Source organism: Sphaerodactylus townsendi, linkage group LG01, assembly GCF_021028975.2.
Source record: "Sphaerodactylus townsendi isolate TG3544 linkage group LG01, MPM_Stown_v2.3, whole genome shotgun sequence".
In the NCBI taxonomy this organism is placed as follows: domain Eukaryota; kingdom Metazoa; phylum Chordata; class Lepidosauria; order Squamata; family Sphaerodactylidae; genus Sphaerodactylus; species Sphaerodactylus townsendi.
This window is the reverse complement of record NC_059425.1, coordinates 90,020,302-90,029,791: the sequence shown is the minus strand read 5'-3', so window position 1 is coordinate 90,029,791 and position 9,490 is coordinate 90,020,302. Positions and strand designations below refer to the sequence as shown.

The following is a 9,490-nucleotide window of genomic DNA, read 5'->3' as shown; positions in this document are numbered from 1 at the left end:
AGCTTGCTGGATGATGTTGAACTGGCAAATCACAGCTGTCTCTGAACGCTCTCAGCCCCACCTACCTCACAAGGTGTCTGTTGTGAGAAGGGGGAAGGGAAGGTAATTGTAAGCTACTTTTAGACTCCTTATAGAAAAGTGGGGTATAAAAACCAACTCTTCCTATTCGCTTGACAAAAATAGTCTCCTGAACAATCATGCTTCACATAGTTTGCAGAAAGCCAGAAGTGGTGGAGCCTTTCTGAGCTCCTCAGGCAGGCCATTCCATAGGATGGAAGCCACTGCACAAAACAGGCAGTTGTTGATCTTGTCTGTTTGCAAGATGGCATCCTCAGGAGGCCCAGATCAGATGAGCAAAAGAAGCATAGGAGAGTTCATCCTGCAGTGTGAAGGTCCAAGACCTTTCAGGGCTTTGTAGATCAGTACCTCAAACCGAATTCAGTTAACTGATAAGTGATTGCACAATGGGTATAATTAATAGGATTGCCAGCTCAAGGTCTGGAAATGCGTGGCAATTTTGGGTGTGGTGCCTCAGGAAAAGTTGGTGGTTTGGAAGAGACTTCAGTAGATACTATGGCCACAGAGTCCATCTTTCAAACTGGCTGTTTTCTCCAGTGAATTGATCTCTGTTGCTGGAGATCACTTGTAATCCTAGGAGCTCTCCAGGAAATACATGATAAAATGATGCCTTCATTCATTTATTGGGAACATAAATTGCTTGCGACCTGCTGGACGTGCACCCAAACGTCGTGCATGGATTCCTAAATATTTTTTTTAGTCGTTCTCCCACGAGATGCTCAAATTGCAAAGAGGGAACCGAGTGTGACGGTGTTCCTTTGTACTCAAGGGAGAGGCAAGATTAGTATGGGGCAGAGGGACCGGAGAAAAACAAACGATTTATCTCCTCATGTTGAACAAGGGAGGAGGGGAAGGCAGTTGAACTCTCACCCAGGAAGAAGCCGCTGTCGCCACCTCCAATTTAATCTGATGTTTTCTTAATCCTGCCAATGGTGGTTCTCTCCTCGTGTCCGGAAAAAAAAAAAAGAGAGATAGGTAACCATAGCAACCACGGAGAAGCTTAGCCCTTCCCTATGATTGGGTAATTCAAACGGTTTTTCTAGGTATTGAATCTGTGGAAGAAGCAGCTGCCCGCCTGCCTGGGTGAGTTTGGAAGCTGCAGGATGCGGCCCCGCGGTGGGATCAGCCCAAGTTTTGTGTCCGAGCAGCGGATTCGACAGCTGGAGCAGAAGTTGCGAGTGAGTTTCGTCCAATTAAAACATCCTATATGGGCCTTTTTCATCAAACAGAGGGATGCATTTTGATGATAAATATCTGGACGGGATTTGTGTCGAGGGTTAAAGGTGCTAAAGAGGTTGTGATCAGCCTCTGGGCTGTAATGGATGCCCTATTTATTTATTTTCATGGTCTTGCGTCGTGATAAGCAGTGATCTTTTCCCGATTATGACGCTTTTGTAAAATGCATAACTGGATCGCCTTAAAAATGGCCATGCCTGTTCTCTTTTTGACATGTGACATCTCTATGCTGGATGAGTACATCGTTTATCTATTAACACTTTTCTAACTTGCCAGTAAGCTTTTTTTCCCGAAGGAGCTATTTGTATAATACAAATTGCAACCTAAAGAGAAAAATGCATAATTAATCTCTGCTGTTTCTTGTAAACACTCAATGAGCAACAGCTATCTATCCTCTTTAAAAAAAAAAATTATAATTCAGAGGCCACAGTGAAAGAAAACAAAAAACTCATATATCCTAAAGAACTGGTCTCCTGTCTTGCTGCTGATCATGTTGTGTTTTTTAAAGCAATACACAGAAAAGAGTTGAGGGTTTTATTCAAGCACACACTGTGGCTGAGTACAAGTTATGGGAGTCTTGTAGGTGATACTGAAGAGCTTTCATTGACTGTGTTGCACTTATTCATTTTCTGTATCCCATCGTGACCTTTGTTCACACAGCTTCTGAAAGTTTTTTTTTTGGTTCTTCAATCAGGTGTCCAGAAGCATATTTTAGTGTGATTGCAGTGAACATTGGTTGGGTAGCAACTCATCCCCCCGCCTTCAGTTCTTAAAGCTGTGTAGTTTTAAGTATACAGAAAGATATAGCTACAAACATGTCGATCTCTTCAAAAAGTGTGGTCCAGAATGTAGTCCTCTTAAGAGTACAGCTAAATAGATCTGAATCTGATTGTACTCTGATGTGGTTGTAATCTGATTCAGTCCATTTTGCAACCTTGAGTTATGCAGAACTTGGAAGAGGAACTGCAATTAAGAAAATGGAGTAAATGATGCACAGAGAAGTTCTCTTTCACCTCCTCCAGTGTGTTCGTAAGGTTATCAAACTCCTAATGCTAATACCAAAGATAACATTGCTGTAGCAATATAGGGAAGTCTCTTATTTTGGGGAGAAATAATTATTTTCATTAACATCAACTAGAAATGTCACTCTTGATATTTTTAAAAGGGTACATGATTAAAGCACATCTCACAGCAAAACCACACATTTGGTGGAGATCTGTGAGTGGATCTCCTGACATATAGTCTAATCTTAAAAATTACTGCAGTAGGACGAATATATTTCCCCAGGCTGCACACTGCTGGATGCTACCCTCCTCTGGGGTAAGTGCTTTGGGGAAGGCAAATCTGCCAGTGCGCCGCTCCCAGCCTTTTCATAAAGGATCAGATCGTTTCACCGCAACTGAGATTTGAGATATTTGAGGTTTGAAGGTATGGCTATATTATATACACACTATTATGTGAACCTCACATGATTTTCTTAAACCATCTAGCTTGTTCTCTCTGATGATATAGTGTTAGACACTTCCAGGCATTCCAAACAGTAATTATTGCACCCTGTGTTCTACCTGTTCTGGTAGTTATTCTGGTCATAAAGCCATTGATGCATAAGTTATTTTTCTCAAGACTGAAGCTGTAGGTTTGCTGGAACAGTGAAAAAAATGCAGATTGAGACAAGAACCTAAGTACAAACTCTTAGACCCACTGTATCAAAACATCCTAAAAGATTTGAAGTTTAAATCCACAGCAAAACTATCTCACCTTCTCATTTTATTTCCCAGGCAAAAGAAGAAAGAATTGTAGTGCTAGAAACAGAAAATGCCCTTCTGCATCTCAAGCTTGCAGAGGTAATGATGGCTACAGTGTGTCTTTATCTTTTAAAGCAACCCCCTGCCAATACCTCTTTTATTTCACTTTTTTTTTCATCCCAGCTTTTAATTTAGAGTCTTTCTTGAGCTCAGTCTGTATGATGGAACACCTTGATCCCAAAAGACTGCATCTACTTGTAATGGTCCCTTTCTGGAATTTATCTGCACTGGTTGTGCTCTCACCAAAAGAGTTTAAATGGGAAAAAACATAAACCTTGCTTGTGGCTTCTGATGTTTCTTTGGGACATGTGTTCACTGTACCTAAACAGGTGGCGATTACAGTCTGTCGGTATATCATAGTCTGAATGGAGATGCCTTCCCATCTGCCTTGTAAATTTCTTATGCTATCTAGTGTGTTTTCTACTTGTATACAACAGTTCTTTCAACATGAACAGATCTGGGGTAATTTCTCAGTGTACCCTCACTGAATGAAGGATCAATGAACAAGTTCCTCCTAGTTTTTACCAAACAGTGTGGACATGGATCTAAGTTAAAGGTAGACACCCTGAACCCTTCACTGGCATCCTCATATTTTTTGGTGAGACTGAATCAAATGAATGAGATAAAGCAATTTCCAATGCCTTGAGGGTGTTTTCTTTCTCATATATTTCAGAGTATATTTTTAAAGAGTCTGGTTCAAAAAGTTGAATCAAGGGTTTGAGAAAAGTGCAGTTTTCATGATGTCTTACAGGCCAAGTGCAATAGGTTGCAGCTGCATGAAACAGCTTGCCATACGAGGGGCTCTCCTAGATCCTGACAAGGAGTTCAACTAGCCTAGCATCTTGTTTTCAGCCATGCCCAGCCAGACACCTCTGGGAAGCTCATAAGCAAAGCAGAATAGTGACAAGTTTTTCCTGATCTTTGTCACCCAGAATCTGATACATAGAAGAACATTAAGTATCTATTGTGTTAATCAGACCTTTTTTTTGCCCATTCCAATCTCATTACCAGCCAATGTTTGAGGTTTCAGACTTAAGAATTAAAAAAAACACCTCTATTCATTATCTTCACTCCATCAATAATACTGCAGACCTTTATTATGAACCCAGCTTAGTGGTGCTTTTCTAAACTAAAATGTCCCTTAGGAAAAGGGGTCCTATGTCATGAACATTTCGGTTGTTCTTGTCTGTTCCCTACAGATGAGAACAAAATGTTATGTCATGTATGGATGCACTGTTTAACTGACTGATTTTATTTTCAGTTTCTTTTGCTAGCATGTAATTTGCCCCTTTTTAATTGTTATTAGCAATTTAATTATTGTTATTATTGCACAGTGACTTGTACTGGTTACACTATGCTACTTCAACTCCAAAATCTGGAAACTTACTGTAACATTTTGTTCTTTGTCTAGGACCCAGTATATGTAATACCTCTAAAGGCACCTCTCTGTTGTGTCCTGAGACGATGTGTGTTATGCTGCCTCCTTAGTGTGTTGTACTGCTTTCCTTAGTGTTTCCTACTTATGTTTGTTGCCACAAAAGACTCTTGCCTCAGACTTCTTAGTTGAACTCAAAGAACAGGACAACTTAATTATATTTGGTAAAATGACAGAATGTGTGGGGGGAAGCTCTGAGGTAAAAGAGGATCCTTTAAATAAAAGTTTTCCTGTATGCATAAATGGAGTTTATTTTGAAGTATAATAGCATAACAATTTCAGTATCATACATAAGCATAATTGTAGATATATTATTCTGTTGTTTGGTTCCGGTAGTTTCTCCTTCTTTCTCTAAAGTTCCTTAAACAGATCTAGACACAAAGGCCTATTTTCCTCACTTGCCACTTAAGCCGATGACTTCCACACAAGCTTATTCTCCTCAATGCGTAAAAAGACTTGGCAAGTGACTTGAGCCTTTGGCGATAAACTTTTTCAAGGATTTTTTGAAAATCCAAGCATGTGTACTATGACAGATTCCGTCATACACATACATGCTTGTCAAGAAAGAACTCTGGCAGGACTTCTCTTTATAGAAGCCATGGTGATTCTTCTTCAGCAATAAGAACATAAGAAAGAGCCTGCTGAATCAGACCAGAGTCCATCTAGTCCAGCACTCTGCTACTCGCAGTGGCCCACCTGATGCCTTCGGGAGCTCACATGCAGGATGTGAAAGCAATGGCCTTTTGCTGCTGCTGCTTCTGAGCACCTGGTCTGCTAAGGCATTTGCAATCTGAGATCAAGGAGGATCAAGATTGGTAGCCATAGATCAACTTCTCCTCCATAAATCTGTCCAAGCCCCTTTTAAAGCTATCCAGGTTAGTGGCTGTCACCACCTCCTGTGGCAGCATATTCCAAACACCAATCACACGTTGCATGAAGAAATGTTTCCTTTCATTAGTCCTAACACCCCCCCCCCTGCCACCGCCAGCATTTTCAATATATGCCCTCTGGCATATTATGAGAGAGAGAGAAAATTCTGCCGACATTTTCTACCCCATGCATAATTTTATAGACTTCAATCATATCTCCCCTCAGACATCTCCTCTCCAAACTAGTCAGTAGAGCTTAGCCGTTCATCTTTATCTGCCTTCCTGAAGGAGTGAACTGTCTGTCCTAAACAATGCCGCTATTCCCACCATCCTTTCACATGCTGATATTATGGGAATGAGAGGGTGGGGGGATTTTGGGTTGAACCTTATTGTAACTTACAGGTATATTCCAGAGTTCATAGAGCCAAACTTCAGTTTTGGCTATCTGAGCCTTGGACTGACACGGTTCCAGTAAAGCTCTTGAAATCTTCTTGAGTCTCGTTTGATGACCAGAGTAACAGACCCTAACACTAAGCAGGTCTTGCTTTTCTACATGTTTTATAATTTATCTTTAATGATAGATTCTTCTAATTTACCAGGGACAGATGTAATTTCCTGGGGGGGGGGGGGGGTAGATCCTTTCTTAAAGATTGGTGTGACATTGGCCATCTTCCAGTCTTCAGGGATGGAGGCTGATTTCAGGGATAAGTTGCATATTAAAGTGAGAAGATCTGTAATTTCATGTTTGAGCTCCTTAAGAACTCTTGGGTGAATGCAATGTGGGCCAGGGGATCCGGTAGCATTTAGTTTATCAATGGCTGCCAGAACTTTTTTCTTGTCTACCACTATCTTTGCTAGTTCCTCGGATTTGCCTCCTAAGAAGCTTGGTTCAGGTGCTGGAATTTTCCTCACCTCCTCTTGGGTGAAGACAATTGCAAAGAATTCATTCAGCTTCTCTGCAATCTCCCTGTCATCCTTTAGCACACCTTTTGTTTCTTCGTCATCTAACAGGCCTACTGCTTCCCTAGCTGGCTTCCTACTTTTGATGTACTTGAAGAACTGTTTGTTGCTGGTCTTGATGTTCGCAGCCATGTGTTCCTCATAATCCTTTTTTGCCTCCCTTATATATAACTTGCTTCTTTAGCCACCATTTGTGTTCCTTCTTGTATTCTTAATTAGTCAAGCTGGACTTCCATTTTCTAAAAGACATTTTTTTTTCTGATAGTTTCCTCAACCTCCCTTATTAACCATGGTGGCTTTCTTTTGGTCTGGGTGCTGCCTTTCCTAATCTGCGGAACGCATTCCAGCTGAGCTTTTATTACTTTGTTTTTAAATAATCTCCAAGCATCTTGGACAGTTTTGACTCTCTTGATTTTCCCTTTCAGCTTCCTGCACACTATCCCCCTCATCTTTGAGAAATTTAACCCTTCTGAAAACATTAGTAGTTGTCACTTGCTCGCATGCAGAGATACTGACAGCATTGTGGCTGCTGTTCCCTATTGGCTCAGCAACACTGACTTCCCGTACCAGGTCCTGGGTCCCACATAGAATTAGATCTAGGATCACCTCTCCCCTGGTTGGTTCCACAACCATCTGCTCTGTCATAGGCAGTGATTTGCTCATCCCCCCCCCCCCATGAGATTAATACATGCCTTATGGAAGCATATTATAGGAAGCTGGGCCAATTGCAGCTCTGAGCAGCAGATTCTCACAGCGTGCACAAAGCTCAATAGATGCCATGCTAGTACTCCATTTCAGTTGTGATTGTAATAATGGCCCATTTAACTGTGTTGGTTATCTCAGTAATTTCATTTTGTTGATAACAAAAAATTAACAACTGTATGAGAGGTTGAGGAGTCTTAAACATGGCCAGATGTTCCTGCTTCTTTGTACCTTAATTAATTCCATAATTTTTGGAGCAATGGGGGGAAATAGTAGTCCATCCTTATTGAGGGTATTTTGTGACATCTAAGCAGAGTTGCTAGAGATTTGGAGAATGTGGAGCAGTTGAAGCTTGGGGCAGCATTAAGACAGACTGTGGGGATTAGTAGTAATAGTAACCATCAGCTGAAGGATTCTAATCTCGCCCGAGACTTTAAATTGCTGTGTGACCTCATGAATATTGCTTGTCCGTGTGCAGTCTTGGTTAACTCTTTCAGGATATAAATGAGGATCAACTGTAAAAAAAAAGCTTGACTGAAAACCAGATGGAGTTTCTTGAGGTTTGTTTTCATGAGAATGCTTACAAAAATACTGCCAGACGACTGTCTTCAGTGCTTTGCAAGTCTTCGACAACTTGGGTCATTCTTTAATCTCCGGTGTGCAGAACTGGGACTGTTTCTGAGATAGGCTGCTAAGTTGCCTAGTACCCAACAATGGGAAATAAGCATATAACACCACTGGGTTGTACTCTGTGGAAGAATTTAGTGGAATGGCTGACATTTTCAAAATAGACTTGTGGCCAGTTGAAGACATTAATTGTGTTCTATGAGAAAAAGAATGTTAAGTGTTCAAGGACTTCAATTAGTCAATCAGGTCAAGTGTTTATGTAGTTGAGGTCTCTGCCTCTCCAGGGATAACTTGTTCAGAATGAGGATGACAATATGTGAACATTCTCCATGGGCTTCCTGCTTTTCTTGAAAGGAAGAATCCCCATGTCGAAACTGCCTCTTCTATCCTGGAATTTGTTTTCTAGGCAGTGCAGAAAGGGGGGAAATTTTCCATCTGTTTTTATAAAAATAAAAGAACACAAGTACAGTGGAAATATTTTTAATGAACAGCATGAAGTAGAATCAAATAAGCTAGACTTTGATTTATTTCAGATTGTTTTGCATGATAACACCAAAGCTTAAAGTTGAGCATCTATCTAGAAAGTATTGCCAGGATTAAGTGAACCCTGGTGCTCTCAAAGCTGATTTTTGTTTCCCCCCACTAATGAAATTTCAGAACTTTTTTCATACAAAAGGCCAAATATTAATCATAGTATGTCTGCAACTAGAACATCTCTCAATTGAGTGAACTGAGAGACAAATCGAATGCATTCAAAATACCTTTTTGGATCATAACTGTGTGATCCAAAGAGTTCTTAAGGCCCTGTGGGTGGTTGCTGTGTGAAAAGCACAAGCCCTTTGATTCATGGCCTTCCTTGCATGGTTCTTCACAACCATCACATTAACAGGTTTCAAGTATTCAGTAAATTAACAGTTCCGAAACAGATTCAGACATGTTTGATAATTAAACTGGTACAAAAAATTTCATCCAAATCTCTGGCTATTTTTATTCCTTCCATGCTATTGTATTTTGTTTCCCACTCTTCCTCTCAGGAGTTAAGATGAGCCAACTTGGGGCTCCACCTCTGTAGTTTATCCTCACAACAATTCTGTGAGTAGCTTGTGCTGAGAAAGACATCAGCTGGCCCAAACTCACCCAAGTGAGTGCAATGGCAGTTTCCCAGGTCCTAGTCTGATACTATGATTGCTGTGAGGGTGCTGCTTATTGGACATTTTTATGCTGGTTTTGTTGTTTCGGGCAGCAAACTCTGCTTATAGTATGTAAGTAAAAAACTGGTTTGTCAGTCACTCTATCCTGTCTTTCAGTAGTCTTTCAGTAGTCTTTCAGCATCTTCCTTTACTGACATTTTCACAACCGGGTGTCTGCAGGGGAACTGGTACAGGTACCAAAACTATAGTTTGTAAATTAGGATTTCTTGACAAACTATCTTACAAATAATAAGCTACTATAAACCCTAATTTGAAATTTTAGTTTGTTATCAACCTATGTTAGTTTGTTAGGGCTGAGCTGGCTACATTTTGATTTCTGAATTATTTGGGGGTTTCATTCTTCAGAAACTATCATAGCGTTGGAATGCAGTCCCATTGTTACAGCTGCCTTATTTTTATAATGAGGCATGTGATATGTTGCCACGTTTTCTTCCATTCCAGAGAAGCCAGTGGATTTCAGAAAGAGAGCTGCTCCTGAGCTACATTAACTGTGGGATGGAGATGCTTACAGAAACCCCTATAATTATTGCCATAAGGATTCACAAGCATGGTCAAGAATTGCTATTA

The 9,490-nt window shown here is 40.6% G+C and overlaps 1 protein-coding gene across 2 annotated transcripts in view; it reads left to right on the top strand.

The window, feature by feature from the left end:
• The first annotated feature begins 877 nt into the window (after positions 1-877).
• KIF25 (kinesin family member 25) overlaps positions 878-9,490 on the top strand; it is a 79,487-nt gene continuing 70,874 nt past the window's right edge. Inside the window, exons 1-2 of one of the 2 annotated variants that reach the window (XM_048487170.1) lie at positions 878-1,256; positions 3,093-3,158. In XM_048487170.1, the coding sequence (XP_048343127.1) occupies positions 1,182-1,256; positions 3,093-3,158 (141 nt within the window). In that variant the 5' untranslated portion in view covers positions 878-1,181. The remainder of the gene's footprint in view (positions 1,257-3,092; positions 3,159-9,490) is intronic. The other variant, XM_048487162.1, reaches the window with a different exon arrangement.